Raw genomic sequence first — 13,085 nt, 5'->3', positions numbered from 1 at the left:
CGGCGCCGACCCCGGCGACCCGGCCCTGGCCGGCCGAGGGGGAGAGGAGCCGGCGGCGGGATGGGTGTGACCCCTTCCTTCCGCCGCTCCCCGGTGACAGCCCGGCCCGGCCGCGCCCTCAGGCCGGCACCCCGAGAACGGACGCGCGCGTCTCGAGGGCGTGCAGCCCCACGGTTCCCGCCGCGACCCCTCCCCGGGCTTCTCTCAGAACCCGAACCCGCGCTCGCCCGGGGCGCACACGAGCCCTGCGCTACCCCGCGTTCCGCGCTTCCTGCCGCCCCAGGCCCGGAAACGAGGTGCCCTCGAGGACAGAGAGAAGCCTGAGACGGCGCAACAAGGACAGCACATTGAGGGGGCAGTCGCTCCCAAGGGGAGCCTCAGGCCCCTCACTCACCTCAGCTTCTCCGCCCGGGCGTTGGCAGCAGTGCGCGGGGTCTCCTCGGCGGCCGGACAGGGGCACGCACCTGACGTCAACACGCAAGAGACGTACGGTTGGGTGCCCGCGGAAGTGGGAGGGACGAAGAGAAAGGGGCTGGTGAGGTCTGGGGCGGGGCGGGGCCGACCCGAATTTTCCTTGGGACCTGGCTCAGCCCGCCTGCCGCGCAGGCGCACGTCGGCGCCCCTCGCAGGCTGGAGGCTGCCCTCTCCACCTCTACTCCCGTGGTAGTATTTTTAATAATATTATGAATAGTGGTGTGCGAAGCGCTGCCACAAACGTTTATCTTGATGCTTGCAACCTTGTAATACAAATATCATCATCCCTTTTTTGCTTCTCTTGCTGGAGATCACCAGCTACGAGAATACTTCCTGAGGCCCCAGGCCTGTTTAGTATTCTCGGTGTAAGAGCTGAATGCTGCTCTCTTCTTATCTCTGTCTACACCTTATTGTCACTGGCTGCAGCCACGTGGGTTTTCTTTTAGCTTAAAAACTTCCTGCACCGCAAGACCTTGCATTTACTGTTGCTTTGCCTGCCTTCTCTTCTCTGGGCCTTTGGTTGACTCTCAGTCCTCACTGCTTTCTTTGGTCGACCTAATTCACAGCACCTACCTGCTCTTAGTCTACTTTAGTCTTTCCTAACAGTGTGCAAACTGCAGGAGAATAGGGATCTCCCCTGTCTTATTCTCAGGTGCTTCTGAATGTTAGGCAAAAATAATTTATATTGCTGGGTGTGGTGGTGCATGCCCGTAGTCCCACACTTGGGAGGCTGAGGAAGGAGGATCTCTGCAAGTCTGAGGCCAGCCTAGGCTACTTGGTGAGTTCAAGGTCAACCCAGACCCTGACTCAAAAAAAAAGGAAAAGAGAAAACCTTAATAGCTAGGCGTGATGGCGCACGCCTGTACTCAGGAGGCTGAGGCAGGAGGATAACCGTGAGTTCAAGGCCAGTGTGGGCTACAAAGTGAGTCCAAGGCTAGCCTAAACTGCATAGCAAGACCCTGTCTCGGAAAAAAAAAAAAAAAAACTACATTTTTTAGGAAGCCTGATACTAACAGCTTTGCATACAGTAGTAGCTAATTGAATACAACCATTGTCTGCATTAAGAACTATTACCCTCATTTTGTAAATGCACAAACTGGTTGATACTTAAAGATATTAAGAGGCTTGTCCAAGGACACCAAGCCAGGAAATGTCAGGGCTGAGACTTGTGCCACTACCGTATCCCAGTATCCAACAGGATTATGTGGAGAAATCAGAAGAAAAGCCTCAGTTCTAGTTCTACCCCTAAAAACTGTTAATATTCTAGTATCCATTTCCGGACCTTTTTCTTTGGATATATATACTTGTTGCAGAAAAAATAAGTCTGTAATCCACTTTCTCTCTTAAAACTACATTGTTTGTGAACATCTTCCCAGATCATAAAAAGTATCATTTGTGAAGGCTGAGTTCTACTGTGTGGCCATTACAATATTTACCCAATCTCCTACTGTTGGAATTTAGGTTATCTTGGCTTGTGTAAAATTTTTTTCAGTGCTGGAGATCAAATCCAGGACCTTGCACATGCTAGGCAAGAGCTCTGCCACGGAGCTACACCCCCAGCCCAGGCCACTGTTTATATTTTACTATTGTAAAAATGCATAAGCTTAGGTTTTTGGTTTTTTGTTTTGTTTTTGAGACAAGGTCTTGCTATGCAGTTTAGGCTGGCCCTGAACTCCCAGCTGTCCTCCTCCTTCAGGCTCCAAGGGCTGGAATTACAGGTGTGCACTAACACACCCAGCCATAAATTTAGTTTTTTCAATTTGAAAGAAAAGTGGTGCCCTTCTCCCTCCGCCAAGCCAGTTGGCAGCGCCCTTCCCTTTGTACCGCTCACGATCCCATGAATGTCCCCCGAGAATGTCTGCCCTTTCCATCAGCAGCAGTATCTTGATGGGGCGTCACCCAACTATTTGGCCTTTCCTACCTTTTTATTCTGGAGACAAGGACTCACTTAGCACTTTGTTAGCTGAGGCTTTTGTCAGAAGGGCCTTCCTTGGCCTCTGAACAGCCCCACATTGGAGTGGCTTCACTACTTGACCCCAGTCTGTCCTGTCCTTGCTGCCAGTCCAGACTCCAGCCGAGGGGCCCTGTCCCTGGCCACAGCTGCTCTAATAACAGGAGGGGCACCCCGCAGGCACCATTCCAGCGTCACCCCTCCTCTGGCAACTGCACTCCCATTTCTCCTGGAGCAGCCCCTACCCCAGCTCTCCATCACTGTAGCTCTAGAAGAGGTGACTCCATCTCCTCTCCTTTGCAGGTGACACAGGATTGGTCAATCAGAGCATTATAGAGAGCCCCGTAGCCATCACATTTCAGCAACAGGCATGCAACTCGGTGAGGTTCACTTCTGGAACTCGGTCAAAACTGTTCAGTTCAAAAAATCCATTCACTGAGGGCAGGATGTAATCGTGGGACCACTGGCAGCCAGCTTCCCACTTCAAGGAGAGAGACTGTCAGAGGATGAGACTACGCTGGATGGGAGAAACCAAGCAGAGAGATGGAGATGCGAACCCTAGTACCAGTGGCACTGCGGGAGCCCCTGGGCCAGTCTTGCTTCAGTTGTCAGTCATAGCAGCCAGCAGAGTTCCGCTACTGCCCAAGCCAGGCTGAGGAGGCCTCTGTCACAAATATAGGACTCTTGCTGAACCTCTCTGCCACCCTGGTCTCTTGTCTGTCCCTGTGGAGTACTTGTTGGCACCCCCTATATAGATGACTTCCAAATCTCTACCTCTTCTATCCCCTATTCCACTCCCATTTCTAAATTTCCACCTACTCAGAAGTCCCATCAGCATAATCCAAGTGCTTCTCCAGCTCCTGTCTGCTCCGTAGGAGCAGCACCTAAACCTGCACTTGGCTGCTCCTGCCCCTTTGTAAATCCAGGGGTGCCCAACCTTTTCTGCATCTTAGATCCTATTTCTACAAAATGTGTACCCAGTTTCTAGAGGCTTCCTTTAAGAATCTCTACTTCATCTCACCTGGTGCAGCATTCATCATTCCAGATCCCAACTCCCTGCTCCAAAAACCTCAGAGTTTTCTCCTCTGTCTTCAGAACAATATTGCAAGTCCTTTAGCTAAGCATACTGGGTCCTCTGATGTCTGCCACCAACTTACCATTCCAGTTATTTCCTCGTCCTTTCTGGTTCTCCAATGAAATAGAACCAATAGGATATAGATAAATAGACTGATGGGGAGAGCAGGAGAGAGAGAGAGAGAGAGAGAGAGAGATTGGCTCAATCATGGAGGCTGCAAGTCCTAAGATCTGCAGGATGAAAAGCAAGCTGGAGAGATCCAGGAAAGCCAATGGTATATAATTCCAGTGCAAGTTCTAAGGTCTGACAACCAGGAGAGCTGACAGTTTGTCTTATTACAAAGGCCAGCAGGCTGGATATCTAGACAGAATCGATGTTTCCATTTGAATCTGAAGGCAAGAAAAATTCTGCCTTACTTGAGAGAGGATTAGCCTTTTTTTTTTTTTTCTACATAGGTCCTCAACTGGATGAGGCCCATCTAGACAAGGCAGGGTGATCTGTTTTACTCAGATTTCTGATTCAAATACTAATCTTATCCAGAAACACTCTCTTAGACATTCACAATGTGTTTGACCAAATATCTGGGCACAAGTCAAGTTGACACATAAAATTAACCGTCATGCCTTCTATTACACATCTTAGGCCACAGCTAGCCTGACTTAGCCTTGTACAAGCAGGTGCTATGATTTCTTGCCTCTCTGCCCCCGCTCATGCTGTTCCGCTTACCTGATCCACTTTTCCTGTTCATCCATCCTATCTGTAAAGTCCCAGTCTCATTCCTGCCATGGACCACACCTTTTGCCAACACTGACCTTGTCTTTTCCCATCTCTGCACAGGCCTCAGTAGACTCAAGAGATTCGCTATCTTCCATACTCCTTTCTCTCCCCTTTCAAGAACTAACTTAGGCCTGAGCTCTGAAGCCTCCTGGACAATCCCAGGCAGCCAATCATTCCTATAATAGTTGGTATTTAAAGCATGCCGTACTGAAATTTGTATCATTTGTATCTATGCTAATTAAATCATTAGGCTAAGAACAGGCAGAGGCCTTATTTTACTCATTTTGTATCCTTTTACTTAATTTTCAGGTACTCTGCTGGCCCTCAAAAACAGGTGACAAGTGAGGCCGTCGGTGTAGTTCAGTGGTAGGGCACTTGCTTAGCATGTGTGAGGCTCTGGATTCCATCTCCACACTGAAAAAAAATGTGACGGGCTGGGGATAAGTGGGCATAGCACCTGCCTGGCAAGTGTGAGGCCCTGAGTTCAATTCCCAGTAATACCCCCCCCAAAAAAATTTAATAGGCCAGGTGTGGCTCACACATGCCTGTAACCCCGGCACTCTGGGGGGTTGAAGCAAGAAGACTGAAGACTGGGGCTGGGGATTTAGCTCAGCGGCAAAGCGCCTGCCTAACAAGCGCAAGGTTGAGAGTTCAATTCCTGATACTGGAAGAAAAACAAGAAACAAAAAACAAACAAACAAAAAAAACAAACAAAGAAGATTAAAGACTGACGCCCAGGCTGGGCAGCTTAGCAACCTAGCAAGACCCTGTATCAAAACAAGAACTGAAGCCTGGGCAGAAGCAGCTCTGTCCCCGTGGCTGTCCATCTCACCTCCTACAGTGCTGAGCAGAGAGCACCACTCTGCTGTCATTTCATTATAACACAAAGACAAATAAGACAGACTCAGGATCAAAAAAAGAAAGACAGACTCAGGATCTTTTTAACAGACTGTAAGCACTGCTAAAGCAAACAAAAAATGGTTCAGAATTTTCCTTTTACTAAGATATATCCTTTCAAATAAGTTCTTCACCCACATGAAGAATCCCTACAGCAGAATAAGGGAAAACAGTATTTCTGCAGTTTTATTGAACCTTTTATTTATTTATTTATTTTGAGACAAGGTCTTGCTATGGAGTTCAAGCTGGCCTTAAACTCACTTTGTAGTGTAGGCTGGCCTCAAATTCAAAATCCTCCTGCCTCAGCCTCCCAAGTGCTGGGATCACAGGCATTTTCCACCATGCCCAGCTATTTAACCACTTCTCACTTCTCTGTTTTAAATAGTCTAGGAGTGAAAGAGGTGGTCATATGTACCATGTAGAGTGCTCTGAGTAGTTATAGTTCATGGATATATTTGGAAATTATTCTTTTATATTTCATATTAAATTGAAAAGTTTATTTCTGAAATACAAGCCATTTTACAGAAAAAGTGTGTGATAAAGCATGAACAAGCATGATGCCAACTCTGCTTCCCACTGCCAAAGTGGCCCCTGCCTCTTCCAAACCACCAGAGCATTATGGAAGCCCATCCTCAGGCCCTCACCCTGTTCTACCATGTTTACCCAGACTTTTTCTGCCTACTGTGAGCTCCCAGCAGCAGGCTTGTTCTGAGGTACATCTTTGTGCCCCTTGAGGTGCTCTTCAGATGCACTGATTGCTTAAAAACTGGCTGAACGGGACACGCCTCGAACTGAATTCTGTGCCAAGTGGCAAAGACTGCACATCCACCACCACCTCTGTCCCAGGGACCTGCCAAGGATCCACATGATAGGAGCTCTCCTTTGCAGTCTGCAGTCTTGGGACATACATGAGAAAATCATAATTTAAGACTTTCAGTGTACACACACCTGTAATCCCAGGACTCGGGAGGCTGAGGCAGGAGGACTGTTGCGAGTTTGAGACCAGCCTGGGCTACAAAGTGAGCTCAAGGCCAGCCTGAACTGCAGAGCGAGACCCTGTCTCAAAAAGACAAAAAGACAACAACAACAACAAAAAAGACTTTCAGTGTGATTTATAGCCAACACACCTACAGCAAAAAGCAATGAAGTGATTATCATAAAAAGCCAGCTATGGGTTGCCTCTCTAAGAGGGGCTGTAATCTGGAAAGTTCAGGGAATAAGGTGCTGGCAATGTTCATGACCTCTCTGATGACTGTGGGTATCATCTTCATCATTATTCATTCTACTTGTACATTTGTCCTATGCGCTCTCCTCACACGTAATGTTTCATAGAAATAAAGGTCAATAGTGGCTCACAGCCGGGCATGGTCGCACATGCCTGTAATCCCAGCACTCGGGAGGCTGAGGCAGGAGGATCGTTGCAAGTTCAAGGCTAGCCTGGTCTACAAAATGAGCTCAAGGCCAGCCTGAACTGTATCGTGAGACCCTGTCTCAAAAAGACCAAAATAATAATAATAATAGCTCATATCTGTCATCCCAGCGCTCAGGAGGCTAAGGCAGGAGGATCACTAGTTCAAGGCCAGCTGGTGCTACATACCAAGACCCTGTCTCAAAAAGCCCCAAAATAATTCCCAGTACCAAAAAACCCAGAAAATAAATAAACAAACATGAAAATAATTACATTAAGTTAAAGTAAAGTTGTTTCCCAGGGGTTGGGGTCATTGTGTCCTTCAACCCACCCCTGCATCCTCCTTCCCTTGACTGCTCCAGGCCTTGCCAGGAGCTCCAGCCCGTGCTAAGATTCCAGATGTGCTCCTGGTTTGGCCTGACACCCTGCAAGAGGCTGCAGCTGATGCAGCTACAGACTGTTCCAACCGAGGGACCTACCCCTTCTGCAGTCCTTCCTGCTGTCCCTCCTCCACTGGTCCCCACATCCGTATCCTTCCCCACGGACCTGGACCTTCCTGGAGTCAGAGAAAGCAGAGGAACTGACCGAACCTGTTTCCTGCTCATCTTTGCTCTAACCGGCCCAGGCTTGCTCCTTCATCTCAGTTACACATCTCCGGTGGAGGTAATCTGGGTCACTAAAGACCTGAAGACATGTGACTGAGATGGGATCGGGGAAAGAGAAAAGTCTAGAAATAACCAAGCACCTCATCCCTTCCCATCCTGCAGCGTTTAGTAAGAAACTGCAGGGACCTAGAACCAAGTTTGTTTTTTTGCATTTTGTTTTGTTTTGTTTGTGGTGCTGGGGATCAAACCCAGGGCCTTGTGCATGCAAGGCAAGAGCTCTACCACTGAGCCTCATCCCCAGCCCCAAAAGTTTCAACCTGAAAACAATCTGAGATTCACTTATGTGGGCCAATTGGTTGCTGGCATGTTGTAACCAATGTTCAGCAGTATCTTTTGTGCCCAGCACATTGGATGCAAAAAGACAGATATCCAGTTCTACAGTTACAGGGGAATTAGAAAACCCAATTATTCACAATAGTTATAGTTAACTTTTGTGTGTGTGTGTTTTTGAGACAGGGTCTCGCCATGCAGTTCAGGCTGGCTGGCCTTGAGCTCACTATGTAGTTAACATTTTTTTTTTTCAATAGTTAACATTTATTAAGTTCTTTCTAGGTTCCTGGCACCATTCTAAGTATTTAATATGTATTAGCTCACTTGGGATTCATAAAAACTCTGAAATATACAGGATCTGTGATTCAAATCCAGAGGTGACCAGAGGTTTTCCCAAGGAGGTAGGTTTGATCTGGCTGCCCAGACTGGCTGGGCCAGGGGAGGAGATGCCACGGGCATGGAAAACAGGATACTTGGGGAAGGAGGAACCTCACAGACGTAATGTTGAACAAAAGAAGCTAGACGTAAAATGATCACATTCGGTTCAGAGAATGACAATACTACTCTAGGGCAATAGAAATTGTGTTAGTTTTTTTCAGAGGGTTAGTGGCCGGAAGAGGGCATAAGGAAGGCTTCCAGGGTACTTTTGTTTTGTTATCCAGTGTGCTGGAATTACAAGCACATGCCACCACACCTGCCTAGAGCATAAATCTTAATCAAATGGCTTAAGAAGTGTGTAAGAATTGGCATATCTACGTGATGGCACATGCCTGTAATCCCAGTTGTGCAGGAAATTGAGGCAAGATGATCAAAAATTCAAGCCCAGCCTGGGCAATTTAGTGACTTAGTGAGACCCTGCATTAAAATAAAAAATAAAAAAGGGCTTTGGATTTGGCTCAATGCAAATTCTCAGTACTGAAACGCAAAACCAAACCAGGATTTGATGTGTAGAAATTAGAAATAAGAGCCTTGCATGGTGGCACATGCCTGTAATCCCAGCACTTTGGGAGGCTGAGGCAGGAAGATTACAAACTCAAGCCAAACACAGGCAGTTTAGCAAGACACTATCTTAAAATTTTTTAAAAAATTAAAAAGGGGCTGAGGGCCGGGCATGGTGGTGCACGCCTGTAATCCCAGCATTTGGGAGGCTGAGGCAGGAGGATCACTGTGAGTTCAAGGCCAGCCTGGGCTACAAAGTGAGCTCATGGCCAGCCTGAACTGCATAGCAAGACCCTGTCTCAAAAAAAAAGACAAAGAAAAAAAAAAAGCGGGGTGGGGGCTGAGGGTATAGCTCAGTGTGAAGGCCCTGGGTTTAATCCCCAGTAACACAAAAAATAGCACTATGGAGCTGGTGCAGGGTCACATCCGGAAGAGTCACGTACACCAGTGTTAACCGAGGTTTTGTGTGTGTCAGGCGCTGTGCTAGGATGGTTCTACTTGGAGCTGAGCCAAAGACAAGATAGCTGTATGAACCGGGGCTCCAAGAGGTGGCGGGACTTGCCTGCGATAGCACAGCTGGGTAAGTGGTGGAAGTGATCCTTGCTAGAAACTTCCTATTTGTGCTCCAAAACACAAAGTACCACCCCAGCTGGGGGCGGAGTTTGGGCTCAGAGGAAGTGAGGAGGAAGCACTAGCTGTTTTGGCCAGGCTGGTGGCTTCCTGCCCAGGAGCCACACCCAGCTTCAAAATCACTGTTCTGCCGTTAAGGTCGTTGCTAAGCACTAAAGGGGCCCTTGAGCTGTCAAGCAGCAGAGCCTGCCAAGGGCAGTCAACCTCACCTAACTGCAAGGTCAGGTACAAGCAGGAAAGACAGTGCCCACCTGAGTGAAGCCTCCTCCTCCTCCTGCCCACCCCATGCTTTGGTGGGGAGGAGTATTATTACTTCCATATCCAGATCATTCCTCGTTCCCTCTCCAACGTAACTTTTTTTGTTTTGTTTTTGTCTTTTTGAGACAGAGTCTCATTATACAGTTCAAGCTGGCCTTGAGCTCACTTTGTAGCCGAGGCTGGTCTTGAACTCATAAAAATACTCCTGCCTCAGCCTTCCAAGTGCTGGTATTACAGGCGTGTGCCACCATAGCCGGCAGCGTAACTTTTTTTTCCCTTCAATATTGGGGATTGAACCTAGGGCCTTCACTGTGAACTACATTCTTAGCCCCTTTTTAAATTTTGAGACAGATTTTCACTAAGTCACTAAGTTGCCCAGGCTAGACCTGAACTTGAGGTTCTCCTGCCTCCGCTTCCCAGAGTGCTGGGATTACGGGCATGTGCTACTATGCCTGGCTCCCAATATCACATTTAATGGCCAGCCAAGAACTGTACTTATTTATGTTCACTAGAAGGAAACACCTCAAATTAAGAAGCAGCCATGAGTCTTCCACCAAAGTTAAACTGTTGGGGAGCTGGGGATTTAGCTCAGCAGCACAGGGCCTGCCTGGCAAGCTCAAGGTCATGAGTTTGATTCCCAGTACCGAAAAAAAAAAAAAAAAAGTTAAAATGTCCTTGAGGACTGACCACACGCAGACCTCATGTTGGATACCAAGAACACAGAGAGTCCCTTTTTACAGAGCTCATGTTCTCCTGGCAATACAAACTAGATGTGGCACTGCAGTGTGGTATTAGAACAGGGCGTAGCACATTAGGTATACAGTACACATCTGCTGAATGAACAGGGACAGAGAGAACCAAAGCAAAGATGTTAAAGATGTGCACAGGAAGGTTTTGAATGCTGATTCACAGCAGAAATCAAGACTTCATGATGGTGACCGTGTACATGAAAGCCTGGTGAAGCCAGGCATGGTGACGCATGCCTGTAATCCCACCACTCAGGAAGCTGAGGCAAGAGGACCATTACAAGTTTGAGGCCAGCCTGGGCTACAAAGTGAGCTCTAGGCCAGCCTGAAATGCATAGCGAGACCCTGTCTCAAAAAGAGAAAAAAAAAAAAGGCTGGTGTGTAGCTGTAGCTCAGTGGTAGAGCACTTGCCTAGCATGCATGATGCCCTGGGTTTTAATCCCAGCACTGGAAAAAGTAAGAAGGGAAAAAATTTCTTAGCTGAGCAATGAGGTATGTGCTTATAGTCCCAGCCATTCAGGAGGTTAAAATAGGAGAATCACTTAAACCCAGGAATTTGAGGCCAGCCTGGACATTAGTGAGTGGAATCCCAGTTTAAAAAAAAAAAAAAAATGAACAGGAGTAGGCTGGCAGAGACGGGGGAGGTTAGGAGGAGTTGCATTCCCGGCCGAGGGAAAAAGTTCAATAAATGCACAGCAGTGGGTGGAAAGAAAATGCCTAGCAAAATACTCAAGTCATTGTCAAGTGCCCTCTACACAGCTGCCTATGGAAAATGGCAATGCACAGTACTCCTGGAAAGGCCAGCTGCGCTTGAATTCTCCAGCCACCGCCCCCATGGGGTGGACTCCTATAGTCCCCCTGTCCTCTGGAGCTGGCCTCCTCTCCAGCAGCCACAGCCTGGCACCCACTCACTGCTCAGGGAGTAACTGTCCAACAGATGACATATTTTTTTCCATGGCACCAACCAGTTGCTAGGAATCTCAGATTACCCATGGCCCCAACACTGGTTTTCATCAGTAGCCCCTTGGTAAAAACATTTCTCAATAACATGCAGAAAATTCAGAAATACTATATAATATGGAAGTATTTCTTCTCTCACACTGCTCTCAGAACTGAGAATTTTTAGCGTTCTTTAGTATAGGGATCTAGATGGAGTCAAGCAATGACAACACTGTATGTAGTGCTGACTGTGTAGCCAGCACAGGCACCAGCCACTGGGTAGCCTAGGTGGGGGGAATCCTTTAGTCCTAATTCCCCCGAAGCCCTTTGAACACTGGAGCTGGTCCGCTCTTTGACATTCAGCTGGTATGACCTTGTGGCAAGGACATAGGACTAGGGCCAGATGAAATGGAGATGGACTCCAGCTTCTCTATTTCCTGGGTTTGTACTGGGTGATAGTTTCATCTATAAATTCACATCCTTGGCAAGGAGCTGGTACCACATGTTGCTGAGAGGCAGTGCTGGTTTCAGAACATGGAGGCTACCAGGTGAGATGATGTACACCTATGACGCCAGCACTCAAAAGGCTGAGGCAGGAGGATCATCCTGAGTTTGAGGCCAGCGCAAACTACATAGATTCTGTCTCCAAAAAGCAACAGAAAGGGCTGGAGACGCAACACACAGTGCTCCCTAAACTCAATCCCCAGTACTGCAGGGGGAAAAAAAGGGAAAGGATGAGCACTGTAATGCTTTGTTTTTAATCACATGATATTAACAATCCCCCCTCTTTTTTTTGGTACCAGGAATGGAACTCAGGACCTTGTACTTGCCAGGCAGGCGCTTATGCCGCTGAGGTATATCCCCGCACCACCCCCCATTTTTTTTGAGAAAGGGTCTCAGTATGTAGCTCAGGCTAGCGTTCAACTTGTGACAATCCTCCTGCCTCAGCCTCCTGAGTGCTGGGATCACAGCTGTGCACTACCATGCCTGGCGATACTAGTCACATTTTAAAGACATTTTGGGAAATCATTTTTTTTTTTTTTTTTTTTTGGTACCAGGAATCAAATTCAGTACCTTGTGCTTGCCAAGCAGGCACTTCTGCCACTGAGCTATATCCCGGCCCCGGGAAATTAATTTTTAAAAAATCTTCCACTTCTCACATCTCACACGGCTGCTATCCTTTTGTTGATTCCTTCCACTTCTTTTTCTTGCATTTAGAAAACTTATCAACAATTCAACTCAGTGGACATGGGCTGAACACTTCCTGATATTCTGTGCCAAGCTTGGGGAAAGAGGAGGAGTCCACAGTCCAGCTAGATTCCCCCATCCCAGGTAGGGACTGTGCCTTAGCTTTGGGTTATAAGGGGGTCCCATGGGGAGCTGGGTTCACATGGGAGCAGGAAGACTGGAGGTCTCAGTGGCCCCTTCATCCAGATGACAGAAACATCAAGGGGTTACAGGCAAAGGTGAATCTGTCAAACCTTTTGTTAATTGACACCAGAGACGTGGTGCTGAGGAGCCTTGTTCTCTAAAATGAGACTGTCAGAAACTTTGCTGCTTGGAATCACATCAGTGAGAACAGAACTCCCCACTCTTGTCTAGTGGGTCGGAGGCAGATCAGACAGAGAAGCAGCCTACATTTCCACCCCAGGTGCAGAGCTTCAGCAAAAGTTTTAAAAACAAAAATAAAACACCCCACAACTGTCTATTTTAACCATGCATCCAAGGAAACAGAACCATGATTCTGATTTTTAGCCTTAGCCAGATGTTAACCTCTTTACACACAGCTGTATTTATTTTGGGCACATCAACACTGCTCCATTCCAATTCCACCTCCACCCCACCCTACCCAAGCCCCATGCCAGTCTTGTTTCTTCCCTTGGGGATACACTCTGCAGTGTTCTTGGTGTGCTGTTCAAATTAACTTTGTTAAATTACAGCTGTCCCAGGTAATGTTAATTTATCATACTGGCTTTATCATGAAATTCAAGCCATGTCTGTTCCATTGACTCATTGATTTGACAAATGCCTACCCAGTGTGTGCTTAGTTTTTTTT

General features: G+C 47.5%; 2 protein-coding genes and 1 long non-coding RNA gene across 5 annotated transcripts in view; 2 read left to right on the top strand and 1 right to left on the bottom strand.

The window, feature by feature from the left end:
- LOC106149693 (translation initiation factor IF-2-like) overlaps positions 1 to 384 on the top strand; it is a 2,025-nt gene extending 1,641 nt beyond the window's left edge. The window contains exon 3 of the mRNA XM_013519454.1: positions 4 to 384. Coding sequence (XP_013374908.1) covers positions 4 to 324 — 321 coding nt within the window. The 3' untranslated portion in view covers positions 325 to 384. The remainder of the gene's footprint in view (positions 1 to 3) is intronic.
- The window catches only part of Cdc42 (cell division cycle 42), a 43,103-nt gene extending 42,634 nt beyond the window's left edge, over positions 1 to 469 (bottom strand). For 2 of the 3 annotated variants that reach the window (XM_005394731.2, XM_005394733.2), the window contains exon 1: positions 395 to 469. The gene's annotated coding sequence lies outside the window, so the exon portion shown is untranslated. The remainder of the gene's footprint in view (positions 1 to 394) is intronic. The other variant, XM_005394732.2, reaches the window with a different exon arrangement.
- LOC102005882 lies at positions 403 to 4,555 on the top strand. Its single transcript, XR_262636.2, has 2 exons — positions 403 to 486; positions 2,729 to 4,555. It is a non-coding gene; the product is annotated as an uncharacterized LOC102005882 (long non-coding RNA).
- Positions 4,556 to 13,085: the final 8,530 nt, after the last annotated feature.

This window comes from Chinchilla lanigera, unplaced genomic scaffold, assembly GCF_000276665.1.
Source record: "Chinchilla lanigera isolate Chin_1 unplaced genomic scaffold, ChiLan1.0 scaffold00051, whole genome shotgun sequence".
Lineage (NCBI taxonomy): Eukaryota > Metazoa > Chordata > Mammalia > Rodentia > Chinchillidae > Chinchilla > Chinchilla lanigera.
Note: the sequence above shows the minus strand (reverse complement) of the source record. Positions and strands in the feature narration are given on the sequence as shown.